The following is a 27,401-nucleotide window of genomic DNA, read 5'->3' on the forward strand; positions in this document are numbered from 1 at the left end:
ATGTTTTACCCGTTCTTGTACTACAGAAGGGATTTGCGTCCTGTCTGGAAAGGGCAGAGATGGTCTGGTTTCCCACTGCCTTTCCCAGGACATTCAGTCGTTCCCTCCCTCTTGCCGCAGCCCCACCTCCTCCACACCCGGTGAGCCTCGGCCGTTGCTCCTCCGAGGCCCCGCCCCCTGCGTCTGCGCTCTGGCGAAGGGGCGGGGCGGTGGCGCGCTGACACCTGGCGGCCGCGGGGGGCGGGCCGAAGGCAAGCGTGGGCTGGGATTGGTTGGGGCAGTGCGGGGAGGGCGGGGGGAAGGAGGGGAGACGGTTGTAGGGCTTTTGCTTGTGCCGGAGCCTGTGCGGCCTGAGGGGCGCGGAGACTCAGGGGGAGGGAGACGGTAGCAGCATGGCGGCCGGGTATGAGCCGCCCAACCCTCCTCTTCCCCGCTCTCGCCGCCGTCGCCGCCGGAATCGCTGGGACCCTTTAGTCTGCGTGTTTTAGTTGTAAGCGCGCTGCCCGCCCGTCAGTCCTCCGGTCCACCCGCCCTCCTTCCTTTCTCTGCCACTGGCAGCCCGAGGGTCGGGCGGGCCGGATAACTCCCACTCCCACCCCACCCACAAGCCCCGGGGCCGGGACCATGGAGGACGTGAAGCTGGAGTTCCCCTCGCTCCCGCAGTGCAAAGACGACGCCGAGGTGAGTTTGTCCGGCGACTGCCACGCACAGGCCTCCCCGTGTGGCTCCTCGGCCGCGGGGCGACCCCAGGCCCCAACCGTCGAAGTCTCCAGCTCCACCGGAGCCCTGTTGCCTCCTGAGACCGTCCTGGGACCTCGGGGAGGAGCGTCCCGCTCTGGGGCGGTGTGCTTTGACCCTCACTCACTGAGCACCTTTTCCCCTCCTGAGACCCTGCGGAGGGGCTGCTGGGTCTGGTCGACTTAATTAAATGGGAAGGGCAAAAGCAGCCTTTTCTCCCCCAGGCTCGGTGTCTAGGACTTATTTTGAGTAAGGTTCCCCATTTTATTGCCAAGGCAGTACGAGGGTCATGTTTTAAATCTCCATTTGAGGTATATTTTTGGTGTCATCGATTCGCTTGTGGGACACATGGCCCCACATGTGAAATAGATCTGGGGCCTGAACTTTCGAAGTGCACCTTCAAAAAGTTTTCCAAAGTAGTTGTTTTGTTTTTGTTTTTTTGAGGCAAAGCCTTGGCCCGCAGAATAAAATGTCACAAAGCGAGCACATTTGAATCTAAAAACTTGCCCTTTGGAGGGAGGGGAGTTGATACTGAGAATGAAATTCTTTATAACCTGTTCTCCTGATTTCTAAATCGGGATTCTTTGTACTCCACCTTACTTCTTCTTTGCCTAAAGTTTGTATTGAGTTTTTTCCCCCCATCTATTGCTAGTTTAAAATAAAATGGTGTTACACTCTACTAAATTAGAATTTTATGAAGACTAAATTAGTAACAAGACAAGGATACTCAGGAAAAAAAAAAAAAAGACCAGGATACTCGGTTATGCTCTAGTAGGATCAAGAAAGATTAAAATTTCTAGTTCTAAATACCTTAAAAATAATTGGAAAATAGGGCTACATTTTTAAGAAACCATTCAGTTTATACCAAATATTCTTTTGAATATCTTTTGGGGTTCTCATTTTTTATTTGGAGGGATCCTTTGTGGTAGTAGTCTTTCAGAATTTCATATTTTAAGAGTAGGCTGTTAAATAGGAAAAAAAGTTGAATTTAGGTTATTTAAAAAAATAAATTTACACTTTTTTCTTTAATAGGGAATAATGTGAGTGAGGAATATGCTTTTTTCTTTAAAACAATCCAGTGATTTCAGTCTGGAAGCAACCCTAAGAAACAGTGTAGAGCATTCTCTCTTTTCAGGTGAAGAAATTGTAGCTTACTAAGAATAAGTGATATGCCAAGGTAACAGTAGTGTAAGACACAGTTGAGGACCTTGGTCTCTTGATTCCTAAAACATTGTTTTTAATGTATCTCAATTCTTCCCTTCTCTGATCTTAAAAATTCTAGTTTAAAATGTTTACATAATTGCATTTGATCTTTTATTATGTATGTGTCTTATTCCTGTAAAAATTATAAAATCTTAACTGGGAATATAGCTTTCCTCTGCAAGGACAGAAGTAATGCTTAAATCCTAGTAGATAATGATGCAAATACTATTTACTGAAAGCCAGTTCATTCCTTTTTTCATAGCATTGGATGTTTGTTTTCTTTTTGGTTGCAAGTGACAAAAACCAACTCAGACTAGCTTAAACAAAAGGAGAAGTAAATCCAGAAAGGTAGGGGTGCAGCTGGTCTCAGGGACTTGACTAGACCGTATTATAATGCATCAGAACTGCCTCTGCCTCTCTACTTTCTCTCAGGGTTTCTGCTTGTACTCTGGCTTCTCCACAGATAAGGAGTTTGACTGTCAGTTCCTTCAAGGTCATGCCCTTACAGAGCTTACACACTGAGGAGTAGTATCTTTCTAAGCTTCAGAGGATTGGCTTAACCTAGCTCATGTGCCATCCTTTGGATCAGTCCCTATAGCCATAAAGGGGCGAATACAATGAGGAGCCCAGACTCACTTCTGTGGCCACGGGAGTGCAGTTCATTACTGGTAGCCCTCCTACCAAAACCATAGGAGCATTTCCACAGAAGATGGGGGTTGCTTTCTGGGCAGACAAAACTATCAATAAGCATTAAATAGGGCATATAGTTACTCACGATAAACTAATAAAACAGAATGTTAATTTTTTTTTTTTTTTTTTAAAGATTTTATTTATTTATTTGAGAGAGAATGAGATAGAGCATGAGAGGGGGGAGGGTCAGAGGGAGAAGCAGACTCCCCGCTGAGCAGGGAGCCCAACGTGGGACTCGATCCTGGGACTCCAGGATCATGACCTGAGCCGAAGGCAGTCGGCCAACCAACTGAGCCACCCAGGCGCCCCAGAATGTTAATTTTCTAATATCCCATGAGATTTAATGGTCAAATGGTCTTACACAGTTACGGTGACCAGCCAATAAAGTGTTCTTCCATCTAGGAAGCATTTCATGGAAACCTAAATTACAATCCAAATCTTGTTTTTGTAAAAATGGAATTCAAGTAGAGAAATTTTAATGCGTGCTCTTAATGATTGATGTGATCAATCTTTGACAGCTTGATGATCCTGTCACCTCTATAAGAATATTACTTCCACATTTCTTGAAATACTAGTCGGGGCATTCTTTTAGGACAGTCCTAGCAAAAATTTAACTGTGTTCAGATTGGTTTGCAAAAAGATTGTCACTCCTTTGTTTAAAACTTTGCTGTGATTTCCCATTGATTTAAGGATGAAGTTCAGACCCTTAACGTCTGCAAGGTTGTGTGTGATCTGCCATCTGCCTGCCTTTCTAACCTCATTATGAGCTACTCTTCCCCTTGCTCCCTTCTCTGCCCTAGCCATGTTCATCTTCTCTCGGTTCCTGGAATGCTTTGGTTCCTTCCACCCTCCCACCCCCACCCAGGACTTTTGCGTTTGCCATTTTCCTCTCTGTGGCTGCCAGCACTACCCTTGCCTTCACCCAATTAACTATTTGCTCTTGGTAAGTTAGATCTCACTCTAGGTATCATTTCTTGAGAAAAGTGTTCCCTGATTTTGCCAACTCCTCCTGCTCCCCTCTCCCACCCTCTCACCCCCTGCCCCAGAGTAGTTTAATCCTCCAGGTTTATAAGTCTCTGTAGTACTTGGTACTTTTATACCTACCTTGTAAAAGATACCATACTGGTAGTTTTGGTCAATGTCTATTTTCCATGATAGGCTGAAATTTTCATAAGGGAATTTATTCACCAGTATGTTCCTGTCTTATTCCCCACTCTTTCTTGCACTTAACACACTGTCTGGTATATACCATAAGTTTAATAAATGTTTGTTGAATTAATGAAAGAATCTTGATTGGTTTTGGTAGTAGAGTCTTGTGACAGGATTATAGTAGTTTCTCTTTAGGTGTGAAGAAAAGAGCAGCTTACACTGTCAATTTTTAAATAAATTAGTTGCATAGTTAGGGCTGTTGATTTTATTATTCAGAAATTAATGTTTTCAGATAGAAAGTGTAATATAATTTATTTCAGTTGCAGTTTGGCAACTTAAATGTTACTCTATTTTTCTTTCTCCTTTGATTCCCATAGTACAGAATAAAAAAATAGGAATTGCTTAATAGTTCTGGTTGAGGATCCTTTAAATTTAGAATGGTGCTTTTTAAACCTGACTGTAGAGTAGAATCACCCAGGGGGCTTTTTAAAAAATAACCATTTCTGGACCCTACCATCACCTATTCTGATTTAACTGGTCTGAGATGGAGTAAGATAATTCTAGCTGCAGCCAGGTTTATGAGTAACTGACTTAAAAGGATCTCACTTGAATGCCCTTCTGTCTCTTGTTTTTAGAGTGAAAAACTCCTTTGTCCTTTGGTTGAAGCAAAACTTGAAATAGGGATGAGAATTAAAGGAAAGGGCTTATTATGAAGAGGGCTGTTTTTTTTAGAGAAGAGAAGCTCTAGTACTAATTTTTCTGTTTTGTGAAATGTCCCAGCTCTAGTATAGTATTCTGATGATTTATTTTTTCTCTGAACTGCTCCTCCCAGCAACCAAAATTCATAATCTATTTTGGTATTTCTAAAGGTTGTTATGTTTCATCCAGCCTGATCCATCTGAAAATAAGAATTAAGTTTTTATTTTATTTTATTTTAAGATTTTATTTATTTATTTGACAGAGAGAGAGAGAGCACAAGTAGGCAGAGAGGCAGGCAGAGGAAGAGGGAGAAGCAGGCTCCCCGCCAAGCAGGGAGCCCTATGTGGGACTCGATCCCAGGACCCTGGGATCATGACCTGAGCCGAAGGCAGCTGCTTAACCGACTGAGCCACCCAGGCGCCCCAAGAATTAAGGTTTTAATATATCTAATAGTTACAGCCTATATTTTTTGCTGCGTTTATTGTTTACTGATCTTTGAACATTTTTCTATCCCCTAAGTGCAGTTTTATAGCTCGTGTAATTGCATTTGTATGAGAAGAAAGGAGAGAACATGAAAGATGTTTTAGTATGCCATACCTTCTAGCTCATATTGATGATTGAAGGATTTTCACTTGTGAATTAATTTTCATCAGAAGCGTAGTGTTTTGGGGCGCCTGGGTGGCTCAGTCTTTAAGCGTCTGCCTTCGGCTCAGGTCATGATCCCAGGCTCCTGGGATCGGCCCCGCATCGGGCTCCCTGCTCAGTGGGAAGCCTGCTTCTCCCTTTCCCACTCCCCCTGCTTGTGTTCCCTCTCTCACTGTGTCTCTGTCAAATAAATAAAATCTTGGAAAAAAAAGAAGCGTAGTGTTTTACAATGGGGGTATTTTGGTTTAGCTGGCTTGCTTTGTTTTGAAAAATATAGTTGGACTGCTTGGCTAATCATCTAAGTTTGGGAAACTGATTCTACTAATTAAGTACAGTAGTAATTCACAGTAGATCATTGGGAATCTGCCCCATTACCATTACCATCCCTAAAGTGATGGATTTTAGCAGCCTTGTGGGCAAGCTGAGATTAAGATTGAGTGTGATACAGGCAAGACTTGGTTGTTAGAGACATGTTCAGACAGATGGCCATCTGGTAGAGGAAGACCGTGAGCATGAATGACTTAAAATCTTGATCTAGTATGCTAAAAACATTAGCAGAAGTGATAGGCAAGACAGGATTAAGATTTGTTTTGTAAGGTGGGTATCAGGGCTAGGTAAACAAAGAGGGTGGAAGCTTGAGATCAAAATCTAATTCTAGCACTAGGAATCTTCTGTGAGAGAAAGCCTTTTAGATTGCAAAGGATCCATGCCTATTACAGCAAGTCTGACACTCAACAAAGTAGGCTGCTTTTTTTGCAGTGAATAGGAATAATTTTTCATTCTCTCCTGCAATACAACTTGCTTTTTACTCCTATAATATCTTCCTTATATAAATACAGCATACACATTCTACTGTATACAATCTTTCGGAAGCTCAAAATTTCTTTGAAGCCTCTTATTTCACTTAAAACTTCAAGTTCACTTTATTTCTGTTAATCCCTATAGGTTAATCACCATCATTTTTTGCAGTCAGTATTTGTTTAAATACAACTATGTCTGCCATATAGTTCCTTCTTACATTGAGAGGCTGTATACTGCCAGTGTTTCTGAAGTCAACTGCTTAGACTTCAAAGTTAAGTTACTTAGGCTCTTTGTGCCTAAAGTATAAATGTAAGAGAAAACAATACCTTTTCTTTTGGGGAGGTGCAGAGAGAGAGGGACAATATTAAGCAGGCTCCAAATAGGCAATGAATATTATGATTTCTGTAACCACAGTTTAATTTTATCTGTTCTTGAACTTAATATAAATGGAATTATGTAAAATGGACTCTTTTGTTTATGACTTTGTAAAAAGATTTATTTGAGTGTGCTTGGGGGAGGGGCAGAGGGAGGGAATCTGCAAGCAGACTCCCTGCTGAGTGTGGAGCCCAGCTGAGTGTGGAGCTCAACTCAGGACTGGATCTCACCACCCGTGAGACCACAACCCGTGAAACCAAGAGTCAGATGCTCTGAGCTGAAACCAAGAGTCAGATGTTTAACGTCATGACTGAGCCACCCAGGCATCCGTTTATGGCTTTTTTCATTAAACATAATATCTGTGAAATTCACCTATATTATGCTTATGAGTAGTAGTAGATTCTTTTTTATTGCTGAGTACTATTTCATTGTATGATAATTGTCATGATCTCGGGATCCTGAGATGGAGCCCTGCATGGAGTTCCTTGCTCAGCAGGAAGTCTGCTTGGGGCTTCTCTCTTCCCCTCCCTCTCCCCTTCCCTCTGCTCATGTGCTTGCATGCTCTCTCTCTCTCCCCCTTAAATAAATTTTTATTTTCTTTTTAAAGATTTTATTTATTTGAGAGGGAGAAAGAGAGAGAAAGGGAGAGAGTGAGAGCACAAGAACAGGGAGGGAGAAGCAGGCTCCCTGCTGAGCAGGGAGGCTGATGCAGGGCTCCATCCCAGGATGCTGGGATCATGACCTGAGCTAAAGGCAAACTAAACCACGCAGGCTCTCCTTAAATGAATTTTTTAAAAAAAATTAAAAAAAAATCTTTTGTGCCCTTTTAAAGATCTTTGCTTTTTCCAGGGTTGTAAAGATATTCTATGTTTTCTTCTAGAAGTTTTGTCATTTTTTGCACTTGTGTTTATACATACACACTTTTTTCCCATTTATTCAAGTATGTATTGAGTGCCTATTATGTGCCAGGCACTGTCATCAACTGTTGGAAATAGATGCAACAGTGAAGACAGGCAAGATGTTTGTGTGTGGGGAGGGTTTGCCGGCAGGGGGGGTGAGAGGTCAGGATCAGAATTCATTTTATTTTCTAGACATTTATCTAATTGTTCCGGTACCAGTTGTTGAAGGACTTTTTTTTTTTTCTCCATTGAATTGCCTTGTTGTCTTTCAAGAAGTTAATTGGCTGCATATGTGAACGTCTTTTGGACTCTTCTTTTCCATTCCTCTGTTTGCTTTTAGTCTGGAAAAAGAAATTCTCCTCTTCGTGTTTGGTATACTGCTATTTACTGTGTATTTCTTTCCCCTTAATCTTGCTTGGGATTTAGTGGGTTGCTTATTTCTGAGGTGTGGTGTCTTTAACCAGTTTTGGAAAATTTTCAGTAACATCTTATGTAATATTATCTCTCCTTTATTTTCTCTATTCTTCTTCTGGAACTTAGATTTTATGGATGTTAGACTTTTAAATTCTATCTTATATGTCTATTAACTGATCATATTTTCCAAACTCTGAATTTAGGTCATTTCTTCAGTTCTATTTTCCAGTTCACAAATTCTCTCTTTAACTCCATCCTTTCTTCTGTTTAGCCTATCCACTGATTTTTAATTTCATTTGTATTTTTTTTCATTTCTACATATTCCTTTTGGTTCTCTTAATAAATTTCTTAATCCTTGGTCATACTTTTGATGCTCTCATACTTTTGATGCTCTCATACTTTTGATGCTCTAAATGTATTATATTTTTCCATTGTCCTAATATCTGCAGGCTTTGTGAATGTGATTTAGTTGTATCTGTTTTTTATGGTGGTTCATTTCCTCCTCTTTTTTTTTTTTTTTTTTAAATTGTGAGCTCATTGAAACTTATCTCTGTGAATTATTTCTGATCTAGGTTTAGGGTATGCTTCTCCAGAGAGAAAATGCATTTGCTTTTCCCAAGAACCAATGGACACTATCTACCCAGGACCACTTGACACTGAATTTTCACTTGGCCTCACAAAAATAATTGAATTTTAATGCCAGACATGAGCGAAGGCCAGATTGTGGTTAGGAAGACCCCATCCCACCACTACCACCACATTCTACTCAGACCTAAAGCTAAGAAAAAGGCAAGAGTACTCATTTCTATGGGGATGAGGTGAGTTCTCCCTCCCTCCCCAATCTCCCCAATTTATCATTCACTGAGTGTTGCCTTTTGGGATCTCAGCTTTTTGGTATCGATCTGCCTTCCCTCTTTGATCAGGTCCTACGCTTTGTCTTACGTCTCACATGTACAGTATCATTTTAAATAAGGCCATGGTGAGGATGTGGAACAGCTAGAACTCCCATACATTGCTGGTAGAAGTGTAAGTTCGTTTTGGAAAACTTTTGGCAGTGTCTAATAAAGCCAAATATAGGCCTACCCTGTGACTTATTAATTCCATTGCTTTTTTTTTAAATTAACATATAATGTTTTATAGGGGCGCCTGGGTGGCTTGCCTTCGGCTCAGGTCGTGATCTCAGGGTCCTGGGATCAAGCCCCACATCGGGCTCCCTGCTCAGCAGAGAGTCTGCTTCTCCCTCTCTGACCCTCCTCCCCACTTGTGCACTCTCTCTCTCTGTCTCAAATAAATTAAAAAAAAACAACATATAATGTATTATTTATTTCAGGGGTACAGGTCTGTGATTCATCAGTCTTATATAATACCTAGTGCTCGTTATAACACACACCCTCCCCAGTGTCCATCACCCTGCTACCCCATACCCCCCACTTTCTTTTTTTAAGATTTTATTTTTTTAAGTAATCTCTACACCCAGTGTGGAGTATCAACTCACAACCCCAAAATTAAGAGTCACATGCTCTTCCAGCTGAGCCAGCCATGCAACAACATGGGTGAATCTCACAGACATTAGGTTGAGTGAAAGAAGCCAGGCATAAAATAGTACCGTTGTGATTCCATTTATATTAAGTTCAAGAACAGGCAAAACTAATTTATAGTGATAGAAGTCAGTAGTCACCTCTGAAGAGAGGATATTGACTGAGAAGAGAAGGAGGGAACTTTCTAGGATGATGAAAATCTTCATCTGGGTGGTGATACATGGATGTATTGCCTGTGAAAGTTCATTGAGCTCTACATTCAGATTTGGGCATTTTAACACTTCATTGTGTGTTCTTTTATACCCCCATTTTAAAAGAATAAAGAAATACAAGGCTATGAAAGATCAGCAGATCCTCTCTGGATATGGCTTCTTAGGGTTTATAGCCTACTAATATCACATTGCCAAGATCCATTTTCAACATTAAAGACAAAAAAATACTTTGCTTCTTTATTAAAAAAGAAAAATTGCTGACTGTATTGCAGGAGGAGTACCATTCTGTCTTTTCTGTAGCCAAATTCAAGAGGTGCATTAGATTGAACACAACCCAAGGAAGTATTGGAAGCAAAGAGTTTTGGGGCACCTGGGCAGCACAGTCAGTTAAGTGTCTGACTCTTGATTTCGGCTTAGGTTATGATCTCAGGGTTGTGGAGCCTGCTTGAGAGTTTTTCTCCCTCTCCCTCTGCTCTCTCTCAAAAAAAAAAAAAAAAGGAGAAGAAAAAAGAAAGCAAAGAGTTTTCATTACTTGTCACAAGGAGACAGGGAAATGGCTCTCAAAGTACTGTCTCCTCTTGGGGTTCATGCATGAAACTTTTATTCTGTGTGCTAGGGAACAGGGCCAGGGAGCTTGATACATTAAGGAACTTACACATTTTGTTACCTAGGTACTTGGTTTCAGCTGCTCATGCTTAGTATGTCAACATGCTAGTGCATACATTGTATGTTCAAAAAAAATGGTTGGAAAATCTCGCCCTTGGGAGGAGATCTTTGTATTATAATGAGCTAGAGGTAACTTTAGGGCAACTCGGGGCTTCTGTGCAGGTCCTCAGCTCCAAACTGGCTCAAACTGGTTCACGGAAGAGGGTATCTGATGGAACACCTAGCCATAGCTTCTTTTTTTTTTTTTTAAGATTTTATTTATTTATCTGACAGAGAGAGAGAGAGAACAAGTAGGCAGAGAGACAGGCAGAGGGAGAAGCAGGCTCCCCGCTGAGCAGGGAGCCCGATGCGGGGCTCAATCCCAGGACCCTGGGATCATGACCTGAGCCGAAGGCAGCCGCTTAACCGGCTGAGCCACCCAGGCGCCCCTAGCCATAGCTTCTTGTTCTGCAAAACAGACACATTCTTTCCTGCTTTCCCCCCTTGCCCCTCCTCCCTTCTGCTGATAGCTTGAAGCTCTCTGATAGGAGTAATTCTCCATTGCATCCTAGCTAAGATTTCTGTTACAGATGTATAACATTTCTACCTTATGTGTTAAAAATACTTTTCTGACTTGGAAAATCTAGGTGAAGGGTAAAGGGAATTCCTTGCACTATTTTTAACTTTCCTGTAATCCTAAAATTATTTAAAAATGAAAAAGGGTTTGTTTGTTTGATTTTTTGGATAGGTGGAAGGGGCTGAGGGAGGGGGAGAGGCAATCTCCACTGAGCGCAGAGCCTGATACGGGGCTTGATCATATGACCCTGAGATCATGACCTGAGCCAAACAAGAGTATGACACTTAACTGACTGAGCCACCCAGGTGCCCCTTGTTTGTTTGTTAATTTTTTTAATTTAAATTGTTTAGATTGGAACAAAAAGCAAATGTAGTTTTTTTTTTTTTTTTTTTTTTTTTTGATTTTATTTGAGAGGGAGAGAGTGAGTGAGAGCACGAGTGCACACGAGGAGGGGAAGGAAGAAGCAGACTCCCCGTTGAGAAGGGAGCCCCACATGGGCCTTGATCCTGGGACAGTGGGATCATGACCTGAGCTGAAGGCAGACACTTAACCAACTGAGCCACCCAGGTGCCCCCACAAATGTACTTCTAAGCATGTCACTATATATGGTTGTAGAAATTGTCTGCATGCAGCATTCACTGGATATTGGCTTAACAAGGCACATATTTTCTGCAAATTATTTCAATCACAGAGTATTAAAATAAAATAACATTTTTGGGTTAAAAAAATAAATTCAATTTAGTTAACATATAGTGTGTTACTAGTTTCAGGGGTAGAATTTAGTTGATTCATCAGTTGCATATAACACCCAGTACGCATTACATCAAGTGCTCTCCTTAATGCCCATCACCCAGTTACCCCATTCCCCCACCCAGCAACCCTCAGTTTGTTCCCTGTAGTTAAGAGTCTCTTATGGTTTGCCTCCCTCTCTGTTTTTATCTTATTTTATTTTTCCTTCCCTTCCCCTATGTTCATCTGTTTTGTTTCTTAAGTTCCACATATGAGTGAAATCATTTGGTAGTTGTCTTTCTCTGAGTTATTTTGCTTAGCAGAATACTTTCTAGTTCCATCCACATCATTGCAAATAGCAAGATTTCATTCTTTTTGATGGCTGAGTAATACTCCATTGTGTATACATACCACTTCTTTATCCATTCATCTGTCCATGGACATCTGGGCTCTTTTCATATTTTGGCTATTGTGGGCATTTCCACTATAAACATTGGAGTGCATGTGCACCTTCGAATCTCTGTTTTTGTATCCTTTGGATAAATACATAGTAGTGTTGGGGCATCTGGGTGGCTCAGTCGGTTAAGCATCTGCCTTCGGCTCAGGTCATGATCCCAGGGTCCTGGGATGGAGCCCCACGTTGGGCTCCCCACTTGGCGGGGAGTCTGCTTCTCCCTCTGCCTGCTGCTCTGCCTGCTGCTCTGCCTACTTGTGCTCTCTATCTCTCTGTCAAATAAATAAATAAAATCTTAAAAAAAAAAACATAGTAGTGTAATTGCTGGGTTGTAGGGTATTGACGTATAATGTTATATTAGTTTCAGGTATATTACATAGTGATTGGGCAGTTCTGTACACTGCCCAATGCTCACCATAAGTGTAGTTAACTTCTGTCACCATACAAAGTTATTCCAAATTATTGGCTATATTCCCAAACTGGAAGTTTGTACCCCTTAATTCCTTTCACCTGAAAATAAAGGATTTTTTTAAAAAGCTCTTCCAGTTTTAACTTTAGAAACCTTATTTCTGTTTATAATTCTGAGATTTAAGCAACCAAGTTAGAAACTTTTGGAATACAGTCCATTTACAAATGAGGACTCTCTGTACTTTGATTCTTCATATCAATTCACTGTAACTGCTTTTTTCTTTTCCCAATTTTTCTTTATTTTTTTAAGAAGATTAATTTATTTATTTTGGGGAGGGAGGGGCAAAGAGAGAGAGGGAGAATCTCCAGCAGACTCCCTGACTCTCAAGGAGCCCAGTGCAGGGCTTGATCCCAGGACCCTGAGGCCATGACCTGAGCTGAAATCAAGAGTCAGGTGCTCAACCGACTGAGCCACCAAGGTGCTTCTCTTCTCCCAACTTTTTTTTTTTTTAAACATTTATTTATTTTAGAGAGAGAGAGCGTGTGCACACACATAAGCGGGAGGAGCAGAGGGAGAGGGAGAGAAAATCTCAAGCAGATTCCTGCTGAGTGCAGAGGCGCTGGGGCTGATCTCTCGACCATGAGATCATGTGAGCTGAAACCAAGAGTCAGGCACTTAACCGATTGTGCCACCCAGGTGCCCCTTTACCCAGCTTTTGAAATGTTTTCTGTCTTTTGCCATTGGCATTTTGCATTATTTTCCAGTTTATTTTGGTCTGCATTCCAAAGACAGAATGAACTCTATACTTTCATGAAGTGTATCTTTAAAGGGAATCAAACTAAAAGAATCTCAAGCCCAAGTAAGATATGAAAAAGGCTGATAAGCATTTGGAGGTTTAGATCAGGGATGGCAAATACCTATCACCTAACATTCCTTCATCCGTTATGTATATTGCTCATTGATCACAGTACTTAAGTCTTTCCTCACACAGTGTTTTAGCTATCTGCTGCCAGTTGGTTAGAGTTGACATGAATCACAAAAAGGCTATTTGACATTTCTGATTTGGAGGATCAGTTTTGGGGAGAAATTTCTGGAATATCTGTTCTTTTAATTAATGAACTATTCCATCCACTGTATGAAGTAACATAATCGTAATTTTGGAAGCACAGTTACCTAAGGAATACCTTAATCATTGTTTCTTTTCTTTTTTTTTTTTTTAAGATTTTATTTATTTATTTCAGAGAGAGAGTACACAAGCCGGGGGAGACAGGCTGAGGGAACAGGAGAAGCAGACTCCCCACTGAGCGGGGAGTCCAATGTAGGGCTTGATCTCAGGACCCTGAGATAATAACCTGAGCCGAAGGCAGACGCTTAACTGACTAAGCCACCCAGATGCTCTGTAATCATTGTTTCTTGTCACTTAAATTTTTCAGGTGTTTGCGAAGCCAATTCAATCTATAGAATATTCTTAAAGTACAATGTATTTTTTAAAAAATCCATACACTTTTATGTCACATCTTTAACTTTTAATTGGGTAACATTTTTTATATGTCATTTACTTTTATTCTTGTGTTTTCTTTCCATCTTTAAGGAATGGACATACCCTATGAGACGAGAGATGCAGGTAAGATAACCTTTTTGTTTATTCAAACCAACCCATATTATTATTATTATTAAATAACCTAATTTCACAAAGGATTTGAGACCTGTTGGCTCATGATCTGTAAGTTCATTGAGTATTTTAAAAATCAGCATATTTGAGATTAATCATGGATCTTAAGATGGGAAATGAATTGTTGCCTTTCTTAGATTAGAATCATGGACATAGTAATATATGTATGTGCTTAATGAATCACTTTGTTTTTCCTTATCTGAAAAATTGGGTACAATATTTTTATTCCTTTTGAAAACACTTTGTTTTCTGTGTCTGGCTAGTTTAGATAAGTCCAAAAGAGTTGACTATAAAGCAAATCACTCTTGAATAATTGCTCCTTTTTGTGTCTAATTTTCAGTCAACTTCCATAATGAAGTCCTCCAGAAGACTGAGTTGAATACTCCCAATATGGAATGATAAAATGTTAACCCTCATAGCAGTTTTTCTTTTCCATTTCTTACCATTTACGTCACTCTGCTAGCCCCAGAATCAAGCAATGTCTCCTGTTCCCGGGAATACCTTGACTTATAAAAATCTGTTTCTTTTCTCTGTTAGTGAAAATTCTCTTTTTCTAAAAGTATCTGAGTACCTGTGGGGCATTTTACTTGGTGCTATGGGGAATGCAAAGATGAGTAAAATGTAATTTCTGCCCGCAAGAAGCTGGTAGGAGACATCAGACCTATACACAAATAATTACAATTTTTCAAAGAACTGAACTGCAAAATTGCACTATATTAGTATCTAGGATATGATACAGCCTAACTAAAATCTTTCTATATTGAATTCACATAGAATAAATTTTAATCTAGCATTTGGAAGGTATTTATTTAAAATTGTTGAAACTGTCAGTAGGCAAACATTTGATATTGGTCTTTTTTAAACTTTGCAATAATACTTTTATTAACTATAGGTAACAACAGATTTGGCTGAATAAGGTTTTGTGTAATTCCAGAGGGGTAATTTTCTTTATGCCTAATTTATATCTTTTTTTTTTTAAGACTTTATTTATTTATTTGACACAGAGAGACACAGCGAGAGAGAGAACACAAGCAGGGGGAGTGGGAGAGGGAGAAGCAGGCTTCCCATTGAGCAGGGAGCCTGATGTGAGGCTCGATCCCAGGACCCTGGGATCATGACCTGAGCTGGGCAGATGCTTAACCAACTGAGCCACCCAGGTGCCCCATGCCTAATTTATTTTTAGACTATAGCAGAGAATATAAGTAAAATTAGAGATGTTTCATTAATATAGGGGCACCTGTATGGCTCAGTCGGTTAAGTGTTGGACTCTTGATTTCGGCTCAGGTCATGATCCCAGGGTCAGGAGACTGAGCCTCTCCTCAGGCTCTGTGCTGGGCGTGGAGCCTGCTTGAGATTCTCTCTTCTCCCACTGCCTCTCTACCCCTCTCTTTAAAAAAAAAAAAAAAAAAAAAGACAGTCATATAATATGCTAATTTTACCCAAAGTGCTTCTAAAAAGTACTGTGGAGGTTCAGATATCTGACTTTTCAGAACTATATTTAAACTTTAAATGTCTCATTTGATATTATAAAGCATATCTGCATTTCTCTTCCCAATCATTTGCTCAGTGTGGCTAGAAAATGTTCCCTAAATTACAAGCTTTTTAGCAAATTATTATAACAATTATGAAAATACTCCACAAATCCACTTATATGGTACATAGTTTGTATAAATTTAAATTGTTAATGGTAAATATCTCAATTTTTTTTTCCCTAGGAAATTTTACCTGGATTGTTTTTAGGTCCATATTCTTCTGCTATGAAAAGCAAGGTATGAACTTTAGATTAGGTTCATCAAGACACTATTAACCAGCTTTTTTGGAATAAATTTTTTTAGTAGTAAGAGTTTTATTTGAGGGAAGGTCCACAAATATTGCATGTTACTCTGGAGTACCTACCTCTTTTTAGATTTTACTGGACTAGTGATTGTCAGGTGTGTCACCACAAATCACAAATAAGTATATTTGACATTTTAGTTAATCATTCCTTATCAAGGGTAAATGTGTGTGTGTGCATGTGTATGCACGTTTTAATTGATAAAATCTGATTTCTGTTTTTCCAAACTTCAGAGACCTGGATGCTCCAGGCTGTAAAGTGTTATACCATATATATCTGTCTCCTGTATAGTCAAACTGAAATGGATTTCTTTAGTTAACACAGTTAACAGGGTAAATCTCATTTTAATATATGAAGCAATTTTGTTGCCACTTCCTACAGGACTCAGTCCTATGAATTAGGACAGTGCTACTAATTCGCTTTGAATTATAATGTGAAACATACCACATGCTTTCCCCAGTACCCTATTTAGAAGTCAGCATTCTTGTGTATAATATCTATCTACAGTAAGTTCTGTAAAAAAAAAAAAAAACTGTAGAATTTTTAACTTTAATGTTTTAATTTAATATATTTATTAGTTTTAGATGAGTAGGGAGTTTTTTAAAATTAGAGTCATTTCTTTGAAACTGGAAGGCTTTTTGACTGTTGAGGTATACATAAGAGTAAACCTAGTTTTGATGGCCTACAGCTAGGTTGGAAAGGGTGGGGTGTTGGTAAAAAAAGAAAAAAAAAAAGTACTAAGGAAAAGATAGATAACTATAGACTTAACTGTGACTTACTTAAGATAAAGTCCAAATAATGTAGTATTTGCTGGCCTTCAAAATGGTTTTAGATTATTTGCTTTTTGTATTCCTACAGCATTTTATAAATATACCTATTATAGTATTTGTCACATTAAATTACAAGTATTTCTTTATAGATCTGCTCAAAACCTCTCCCCCCTCAGTTTCACCATGGTCTAATTATTAGACTGAGGAAGAGTTTCTATGACAAAATTTGATTATTTCCCATTCTGAATCAACGTAGTACAGGTCATATTCCTTTTCATATCATCATCCAAAAGATATATAATAACAACAAATAATAATAAAAATAAAGAAAGTTTAGGGAATAAATGCCTTTTCTAATACTCATTTAGTTAAGCCTACCTTTTATTGCATTCAAATACATTTAAACTGTTTCTTTGTGTATAATTTTTCTGCGGTTTGTAGGTATGAGATTAGGTCATAATTTGCTTCATACAAATGAAAATCCATTGAAAAGTAAAAAATATCCTGTGTGCTTTTACATTTGGGTCCTATTTTGTTAAGGTTTGTTTTTTACTCAGTAATAGTCTAATATGCCTTCAAAGCTTGTTAAATCAGGTTTTCATCCGTAGTTATGTATATCTTTGGTTTCTCACACTAATAAAGTAGGTATGAAAACTTCTTTATATATATCACAGATCAAGTATAAACAAAAGAACAGATGTTGAATACATTTTGGAGGTTTAATAAATACGAATATGGAACATTGATTAAATATTACTCCTACCAAATGCTTACCTCCCTTCTAACTCAGGATGCACTCAGGAAATACAAAGATAGTTAAACTCTATCTAATCTATGCCAGACATAGGAAAATTTGCTGCAAAAAATAACATTTAAAACTTGAAAACCACACTTTCTTAGCTTGGGCTACTATAATAAAACATCATAGACCAATGGCTTCAACAACAGACATGACATTTATTTCTCACAGTTGTAGAGGCTGGGAAATCTGAGATCAGGGTGCCAGCATGGTTAGATTTTGGTGAGGGCCCTCTTCCTGACTTGGAGATAGCTGTGTTCTTGCTGTATCTTTCCATGGCAGAAAGAGGAAGCTCAGATAGTTCTTCCTCTTATCAGGGCACTAATTCCATCATGGGGCTTCACCCTCATGACCTCATCTAAATCTGTGTCTAATTAACTCCTACTAAAGGCCCCATCTCCTAATACCACCATCACCTTGGGGATTAGGGCTTCAACATATGAATTTTAGAGAGGCACAAATATTCAGTCCATAACAAATATAAATTATTCTTTGATTTCTCATGGATTATTAGTATTATTGTTATAGACTATTTAATGCAGAAAGTGGGAATTAAATATATAGGAGTATAAACTGAAAGTATCATAGAAAATTCAAGATTATGAATTCTGATTCCTCTTGCCAGGATGATTTTGTTCATTCATTTATTGAACAGATAATTATTGAACAGTTAATGTGTTCAGGGTACTGTTACACATACTTAATATGAATCAGTGAACAAAATCCTTGTTCTCATGGAATTTACATTCTGACTATTGAAATAGCATGTCATGTTATATATATATCATGTCATATACATTATCTATTACATGTATATAACATGTACATTATCAAACATCATTATATTCACTGAAACCTATAATCACTTGCAAATATAAACTTACTTGATAATATCTAGGGTTGTCATATTAAATTGCTTTAAATGTAGAGCCAAAAAAGCACCACAGAATATAATATCATTTGGAGTTGCCAGTTTTAACTTTAGAAGAATTTTTAAACTGAAATGTTACTAGTCTGTGAACTGTATAAATTAATTCTGGCTTGTAGTAGAAGTATACTGGGAGGGGCCTGGTGTAGCCCAGAGATCTGGGCCCTGGTACTGCTATTAACTGTGTCAGTGATGTTCAGTAACTGTATATGCCTTAGTAGTCCCTTCTAAAAAATAAAGGCTTTTAGTCAGTATACGTGACTACCACTTACTGAACACTTGCCATGTGCTCCAGGCATTGTGCCAAACACCTGACAGGGGTAATTTGTCCAACCACTCAGTGAAAAGGTTAGTATTTCCCCCATTTTCCCATGAGAAAACTTGAGCCGCAGAGCTGGAATATAGAGCTTGGGCTCTCATGACTCCAAAGCCCGTGCCTTTAAATTAACCACTATCTAGTATTGTTTCTGAAATAAATTATCTTTAAGGTCTCAACAAGCTCTAAAATTATGTAAAATAATCCTGTTAGCCTTTTGAGAATATGTAGTATATATTAATCTTGAATCACTGAAATATCTTGCTGATCACTTCAGGTATTTTATTACAAAATTAGCGTTAATTCCCTGTACTTAAAGTTCAGATATGGTTATGCTAATTGTAGTGTTCAGCCCTATATATTTTCAAACATCTGTGTTACAATAAGATGATGTTTTGTATTTTAAACTATTTCTTTCCCTGTCCCTCTTTTTTTATAGCTACCTATACTGCAGAAATATGGAATAACCCATATAATATGCATAAGACAAAATATTGAAGCAAACTTTGTTAAACCAAACTTTCAACAATTATTTAGGTAAGAATTACGGCTGTGATTAATTAAAATGTTATGGGCAGCAAACATGTAATGTAGTTTATATTTCAAGTTGATTTTATTATAGCAGTCTTCTGTACATACCTGTTTTTGTGGGTGTGTGTGGTTTTGTTTTTTTGTTTTCTTTTTCTTCTTTTTTTTTTTTTTTGGTGGGCAGTAAAGCAAAGTTTATGTGATAAGTAAAGTGATGGTACAAAGCTCCCGAAGAGGGAGGGACCCGAGAGGGTTGCCCTGTACATATCTGTTTTATAAGGATGGTCATATAGTATATTACCTAAAAAATAAGTTTCCTTTAAATTTTAAATAAGTAATGCGTATAATGCAGAATTTTAAAGATTCAAAAGCATGTACAGTATGTATACCGAAGAGGTTCCCTATTTCTATGCCTTAGATACTCAGTTCCCCTCTCTAGAGGCATCCACTCTTAACTTTTTGAGAATCCTCCCGGGGTTATATGTTACATATATACAAGCATATTCCTATAGGTAAATTTTTTTTTTTTACACTGGCTTTAAAAATGTTAATATATTTTAGAGATTGCTTCATATCCTTACTTAGATGCATTGGTTTTTTAAACTTGTATAGTAATCTGTTGTATGGCTATACTAAAATTTATTCAGCCTGTCACCTATTGGGCATTTTAGGTTGTTTCCAGTCTTTTGCTAATATAGTGGGTATCCCTAAATATGTCATTTAATTCATGTGTGAATATATCAATTGGATAAATTTGTAGAAGTGGAATTGCTGGATCAAAGAATGTGAGCATTTAAAATTTTAATGGATGTTGCAGATTGCCCTCCAGTGAGTTGTATCAGTTTACATTCCCACTCTGAAGTGAATTACTCAATCTCCTAGAGTAAAAATGATGTCTCGTATAATTCTAATTTGCCTTTCTCATTATAATGAGTGTGGTTGAGCATTTAATGGTTTTTAATGTTATTTTAACTTTATTTTAAAAATAAAGAATATGTATTACACATGGTACAAGAAAAGGGTAGAAAAAAGGTATATAAATAAAGTAAGTCTCTTTCCTCCTCTAAACCCAGCCATCTAGCTTCCCTCCTGGGAGGCAGCTACTATTAACCCTTAAATATCATTCTAGAGATATTCTGTGTGTATATAAAAGCATGTATGTTAAAAATATTTTAATGCGCTGCTTTATTGTTTGTAAAAATGAAAGCATCCTGAGTGTCCATCAGTATAAGACAGCTCTCAAGTATATTGTGAAAATGTGTAATAGGATACTGTAACCATGAAGAAGAATGAAATATTTCTAAGTGTGTTGATTGGGAATAATCACTAAGATTTATTAAAAAAGCAAGGTGTACAACCAAGTGTATACTCTCAGTGTGTTTAAAAATATATACAATATATTAGGCATATATTCTTGTACATGCATGGAAAATTTCTAGGCTAAAAGACCAGAAATCTGACAGTGGTTCCTTCTGAGAAGGAAATTCAGGGTCTGGGATGCTAGAGGGGCCTATTTTTTATTGCAAATATTTTTATACTGTTAGAATTTTTTACCATGTGTACACATTTTTCAGTTTTTCTAATTGTAAAAGAAATCCTTGGTTTTGGGGTGCCTGGGTTGGCTCAGTCAGTTAAGCATTTGCCTTGGGCTCGTGTCGTGATTCCAGGGTCCTAGGATCAAGCCCTGCGTTGGGCTCCCTCCCTGCTCAGCAGGGAGTCTACTTCTCCCTTTCCCTCTGCCCTTCCCCACTGCTCCTTCTCTTTCTTTCTCAAATAGATAAATAAAATCTTAAAAAAAAAAAAATCCTTGTTCTTTATAGATACTTTGGAAAATATAGAATGATGCCAAGAAGAATATAAAATCATCCATAATTCCACAACCTAGAGGAAACACTTTAGTTAACATTTTGGCATATTCCTCTAAATCTTAACTGTATTATACATATGTGTATTATGTCTACACACATACAGACTTACATATATTATAGAAAATGCCATGATATTTAAAAATGCCATACTATACATTTCTAATTTGTCTAGAGTTTTTGTTTTTAGTACCATAATGTCCTGGGTACAGCTTCTTTATCCTAATGGAAGAACCCTTTCTCCTTAGATTTGGAATATTGGATTATAGATTGATAGTTCTGGTAATAGTTTTGTTTCTATTTTTGTTTTTGTTTTTTAAAGATTTTATTTTTAAGTAATCTCTACACCCGGTGTGGGGCTCGAACTTACAACCCTGAGATCAAGAGCTGCAACTCTATGGATTGAGCCAGCCAGATGCCTCTCTGCTAATAGTTTTTTGTTTTGGGGGTTTTTCTTTTTGTTTTTTTGTTTTTAAAAGTAGGCTCCACACCCAGCATGGAGCCCAACTCAGGGCTTGCAATCACAACGTGAGATCGAGATCTGAGCTGAGATGAAGATTCGTATGCTTAACCGACTGAGCCACTCAGGCACCCTGACTGCTAATAGTTTTTAACATTCAAAATGAAATGCAGTAAAATATTTTAGATTGACTCTGAATTAACTTTTTTTTCTTAAAGCAGTGTTTTATGTAATAGTTCAGTCTACACAATCACTTTAGGATACAGTCATTGTCTGAATCCTTTTGGTTTTTACATTGGATTATCCTTGGATACTGAGTTTCAGCTTCTCTCTGATAAACTCTGAATTTATTGAAGTTGTTACCACCTAAATGATCGCTTTACTAACTACTTAAATGATCACTAAAGGACTGTCATTTTTAAGGCAATATTGACTTTAAAAATTAATTTTGTAACTTAATTACTATAGGTGTCACCATACAGTACATCATTCGTTTTTGATGTAGTGTTCCATGATTCATTGTTTGCGTATAACACCTATAACACCCAGTGCTCCGTGCAATACATGCCCTCCTTATGGTGACTAACATAATAAATAAATAAATAAGAAAAGAAAAAAATAATTACTATAGTTGTACCAATAAACAGGTGCTCTAGGATAGGTTAGGAAGGTTTTCACAAAATAAGCCTAGCATATTAATAATGTCTTATTATCAGTATTTTCCAAAGTGCAAAATTATAGGACAGGTAGTCTCTTGGTTGATTTTTGCTCTACTGAAGGTTAGTTCAAGCAATGAATGTTTGACTCATTGCTCCGTTAAACTTCCATTTGGATTACCTTCTTCTCTTTCAGACTTTGGGCTTCCTCTGAATTGTCCTCTGTAGCATTGTGAGGAGGGAGCAGAGGGCCACTCAAAGAAGAATCTTCTAGTACATGGGGAAGTTAGTAGAAATAGAAGAATAACAGTAAAGAATACAGACACTTTTTCTCTTTGTATTATAGGTCCACTCTGATCTAGAGGAAAGTTTTCTTCCTTCATGTGATTTTTCAATTTTAACCAGATAGATTTTTTTTATACAAAGGTATCAGAAATGTTAACTTATTATTTAAGGCTTTAAATGCTGTGCATTTAAACAATATAAAATCTATGACCCAATTCTTGGGAATATGATACTTTGAAAGTTGTTTTGCATTATTTTCATGGTTGTCAAGAACTTTTGAAGTTTTTTATACACAGAGTTTTATCTGAAAGTGTGCTTATCACGAAATACTCTATTTTCAGATATTTAGTCTTGGATATTGCAGATAATCCAGTTGAAAATATAATACGTTATTTTCCCATGGTAAGTATCATGCTTTAATTTCATTTAAATTTTATGATTTGACTTCTTAATTATGGTTCTAAAATTTAATAATAATGAAACTAATTCCTTCCTATGCTGCTTTTACTTTGTTATGACTGAAAATTGTGGGATTATATTTTAAAGAATATTTATTTTTAAAACCTTTTTATGATCTCCAAATATCTGAGAAATCACATTTTGAATTTATTAAATTCAAATTAAATTTTAGATCCTGTATAATTTCTAAAATTTGTAATAGGTACATTTGTAGCATTTTGGAAATTCTTGAATGAAGGCAATTTTTATTAATATAAATAAATAAATTTTTTCAGTATATTTTGTTTTACTGTATGTATATTTTATGCTTGTATTAATCCACATGTTTTATTAAAACACACTGTCTTTTGCCTTCAGACTAAAGAATTTATTGATGGAAGCTTACAAACTGGAGGTAAATAATATTTTCTTTATTTGCTCAATATTTAGTTTTAGGGGACTCTGTTTTGTTTTTTGTTTTTTAAAGATTTTATTTATTTATTTGAGAGAGAGAGAATGAGAGAGCAAGCACACGAGAGAGGGGAGGGTCAGAGGGAGAAGCAGACTCCCTGCCGAGCAGGGAACCCGATGCAGGACTCGATCCAGGGACTCCAGGATCATGACCTGAGCCGAAGGCAGTCGCTCAACCAACTGAGCCACCCGGGCGCCCGCAGTTAATGTTTTAGTTAACATTTGTCTTAAATGCAGGATATGGAAGTTGCAATTGTATGTAATAGACTATTCCCAAATTTATTTTTTCCCAATTCCTTGTTTCATTTGGATAGGCTTAAATTTTCCTATATAACTATTTTCCAGTTTTGGGTCACCTTTAAATCCCTTTAATTTCAAAGTATAAATTGTAAAGATTGAAAGTTAATAAATATCTAAGTGTGGTATGTATAAAATATAAAATGTTTAAGAAAAGATTTATCATACTATGATATGGTACATGGTTTCAATATATTTTAGTTGCTGAATTAGATGTTTTTTTGTCAGAATAACTATTTCTTGTTTTTCAGGAAAAGTTCTTGTCCATGGAAATGCAGGAATCTCCAGGAGGTATGAAGTTAGGAGATTATCTTTCTTTCTCTAGCATTTCATTAATGAGCTCTGTTTTCTATTTTTTTCTAAAATTTTTTCCCCCTCTTCAGTGCTGCCTTTGTTATTGCGTACATTATGGAAACATTTGGAATGAAGTACAGGTAAGAAAGTACTCTGAAACCTAGTCACAATTTAAATTCTCAGTAAAATGAAGCTTAAAGGAAACAGTTTCGGATTTTAAAGTTGATATCCTGATTTTGTCATCTATTCATGTTGATTAGGCAGGCTCTTTATCCCATGATTAGTCTCTTAACCTTTATAGCTTATCTACCTTATATAGATCTACTTGGCTAATATTTTGTGGTTTTAGGGAGCTAGTGCTAAATGTTGTTAAGAAGCCAAGGTACTTATAGTTGGGAATAATTATGGAAAACTAATTATTTACTGCTAGAGAATTGTTTAGCCCGAGTTTAAAAACTCTTAGACACAGATGTTATTGCTTCCCTTGCTTAAAACGCTAATTTATTATGTTTTCCTTTAACAGTAGTTGGATGAAAAATTAACCTAGAAATTGTTTCAGCTTCTATTCGCAATTCAGTATAGTCTTTCTTAACCAGAATCAACTTTTTCAAGCATACTGCCTAGATAAAAAAGAGAGAGCCCCAAAACAAAAACCTGGCCAGTGTACAGTGTTTCTTTTTTTTAGTGTGTCTTGCTAGAAGTCTTGTAATCATTGACAACTCCTTGTCTTTCACTCCCTATCTCCCAGACTTACCCATTACCAAATCCTGTCTCTTTTATGTTCTAAAATATACCTTGAATCTGTCTCTTTATCTTTCTCTTCATCATCATTTAATCCCATAATCCAAGCTCCAGTCATGTCTTTCTTGGACTCTAACAGTGGTAGCCTTCTTAGTGGTTTCATGTATTCTTTACTTCTCCAGTCTGTTTTTTTCCCTCACACTACAGTTGATCTTTTCAAAAGATAAATCTGATCAAATAATCACCTTACCCCAAAAAGCTCTCAGAGGTTTCTGATCCTTAATAATTCTTATCATGGTCAGTAAAACTTTGGTATGCCTGTGTCAGCCTGTCCATCATTATACCATGTTCCCTGTTAACTCTCTTCATTTGAGCTGCGTTCAGCATTGGATCCACATTCCTGACACACAGTAGACATTCAAAATCTTGTTTAGTTTGTTTGGTATCCTTTAAGTTTAAATTTTGATGGAAAGGTTGCTTAAAAGTATCAGTTAATATTATTTGAATACAAATGCTTTGTTTATTTAATTGTTGGTAGACTGTTTTATATATCCTCTTCGTTATTTGGTGTCTTGACAGTAATAATATTAATAGTGAATCTAGGTGCTATTCTAGGCCCTTTATCTCATTTAAGCCTCACAACAACACAAGGAAGTAGATATACTCCTTGTTTAAACAATGATAAAATTTTGAGCACATATTTTGTAATAGATGTTACACAAGGTGCTTTACATTTACTATCACCCATCTTCATAATAGCCCTCCAAAATAGGAACTATTATAAACTCCAGTTTATACACAAGAAAAATAAAGCTTAGAAAGTTGAGCAGCTTCCCTTAGAACACAAGCTGGTAAACAGAGGGATGGTGATCTTTCATCTGCCCATGCTGTTGATTTTTCCACTATAGCTTGCTACCTCTCTGTAGCACAAGTTTTATGATGATGATTTCCTGTTCAGGTAAATTTTTAGATAAGTTCCTATTTTAGGTAGATACTAAAAAAATTGAGATTAATTCATGAACTAATACCATCACCTTAGTTTTCTTTTTTTTTCTTTTCAGAGATGCATTTGCTTATGTTCAAGAAAGAAGATTTTGTATTAATCCTAATGCTGGATTTGTTCATCAACTTCAGGTAGCTTCTCTCATCCTCGTGTTTAAAGTAGTCAGAAAGGAGGATAATTAAAATCTTATGTCTATGTAATTTAAGTGTAAAATTTATTTTCTTATTTTTTAAGTTTTATTTAAAGATTTTATTTATTTGAGAGAGGGAGATAGCAAGAGAGAGCATGAGTGGGGGATGGGGAGAGGGAGAGAAGCAGGCTTCCTGCTGAGCAAGGAGCCCATCACGGGGCTCGATCTCAGGACTCTGAGATCATGACCTGAGCTGAAGGCAGATGCTTAACTGACTGAGCCACCCAGACACCCTAGAATTTATTTTAAATACTTAAAAATTTCCATAATCTAATTTGATTGATTGATTTCATTATTATTTTTTAAGTTTATTTTTATTTATTTATTTATTTTTAAAGATTTATTTATTTGACAGAGAGAGACACAGCGAGAGAGGGCACACAAGCAGGGGGAGTGGGAGAGGGAGAAGCAGGCTTCCCACTGAGCAGGGAGCCTGATGCAGGGCTCGATTCGAGGACCCTGGGATCATGACCTGAGCCGAAGGCAGACACTTAATGACTGAGCCACCCAGGCGCCCCTTTTTAAGTTTATTTTAAGTAATCTCTGCACCCAACATGGGGCTCAAATTCACAACCCTGAGATCAAGAGTTGCATGCTCCTCCAACTGAGCCAGGCGAGTACCTCCTAATTTGATTTTTCTATTCAAATTTACATTTCTAGTTAAAGGTATTTTCCTTTTTGTTTTTTAAGTCTTTTCTTAAAAGCTGCCATTACTGTGAAAAAAGGGCTAAAGGCACCTTGTTAAATGTAAGATAAAATAATTGATGTTAGAGGAGTCCAGGATGGCAGAGGAGTAGGGGACCCTAGTTTCATCTGGTCCCAGGAATTCAGCTAGACAGCCATCAGATCATTCTGAACACCTGTGAACTCAACAGGAGATCGAAGAATAAAAGAATAGCTGCAACTTAAATAAATAAAAAATCTTCAAAAGGAGGGGGGCGCCTGGGTGGCTCAGTTGGTTAAGCGACCTTTTGGCTCAGGTCATGATCCTGGAGTCCCAGGATCGAGTCCCGCATCAGGCTCCCCACTCACAGGGAGTCTACTTCTCCCTCTGACCCTCCCCCCTCTCATGTGCTCTCTCTCTCTCTCATTCTCTCTCTTTCAAATAAATAAATAATCTTAAAAAAAAAAAAGAATAGCTGCAACTCTGCACATAGAAAAGTGAGCACTTTCTGCAAGGTTGGAGGTAGGAGAAGTGAATCCAAGACGATATATGGGAAAATAAACCGTGGGGGGAGGGAGCCTCTCTAAGCCGGCTACAGGAAAGTGATATAGCAGCAAAGTGCAAATTCAGGACTTTTAGAAGTCTGCTCCGGTGGGGGGTAGGGGACATCCCAGCCTTAAAGGCACTCAAGGTGGCTAAGCGGGGGTGGAACCCTCGTTGGGACAGTGTGGTCTCAGAATCACAGGAAGACCAGGGGTGCCTGAGTGTGGCAGAGTTCCCAGGCATTGGAGCGGGGAAGCTGGCTACAATGAGCCCAGGAGTGGACTCTCAGCTGGGGTGTTGCCATAAACCACAAACTGCGGCACAGTTGGGCAGGGGCTCAGCAAGTGGCAAAACCGGCAAGACACCCCTTCCTCCCCCAGGAGGAATGGCGCAATAGCGCACCACAGAAGTTTGCAGGGTTTGGATGCTGGAAATGGGTGGTGGTCTGAGATAGAAATGCTCAGTCACAG

At 37.9% G+C, this 27,401-nt stretch overlaps 1 protein-coding gene across 1 annotated transcript in view; it reads left to right on the plus strand.

Moving 5' to 3' along the window:
- The first annotated feature begins 307 nt into the window (after nt 1–307).
- The window catches only part of STYX (serine/threonine/tyrosine interacting protein), a 40,242-nt gene continuing 13,148 nt past the window's right edge, over nt 308–27,401 (plus strand). Inside the window, exons 1-9 of the mRNA XM_032405124.1 lie at nt 308–681; nt 13,769–13,801; nt 15,565–15,618; nt 18,936–19,033; nt 22,632–22,692; nt 23,107–23,143; nt 23,748–23,787; nt 23,880–23,930; nt 25,593–25,665. Coding sequence (XP_032261015.1) covers nt 625–681; nt 13,769–13,801; nt 15,565–15,618; nt 18,936–19,033; nt 22,632–22,692; nt 23,107–23,143; nt 23,748–23,787; nt 23,880–23,930; nt 25,593–25,665 — 504 coding nt within the window. The 5' untranslated portion in view covers nt 308–624. The remainder of the gene's footprint in view (nt 682–13,768; nt 13,802–15,564; nt 15,619–18,935; nt 19,034–22,631; nt 22,693–23,106; nt 23,144–23,747; nt 23,788–23,879; nt 23,931–25,592; nt 25,666–27,401) is intronic.

This window comes from Phoca vitulina, unplaced genomic scaffold, assembly GCF_004348235.1.
Source record: "Phoca vitulina isolate PV1807 unplaced genomic scaffold, GSC_HSeal_1.0 scaffold7, whole genome shotgun sequence".
NCBI classification, from domain to species: Eukaryota; Metazoa; Chordata; class Mammalia; order Carnivora; family Phocidae; genus Phoca; species Phoca vitulina.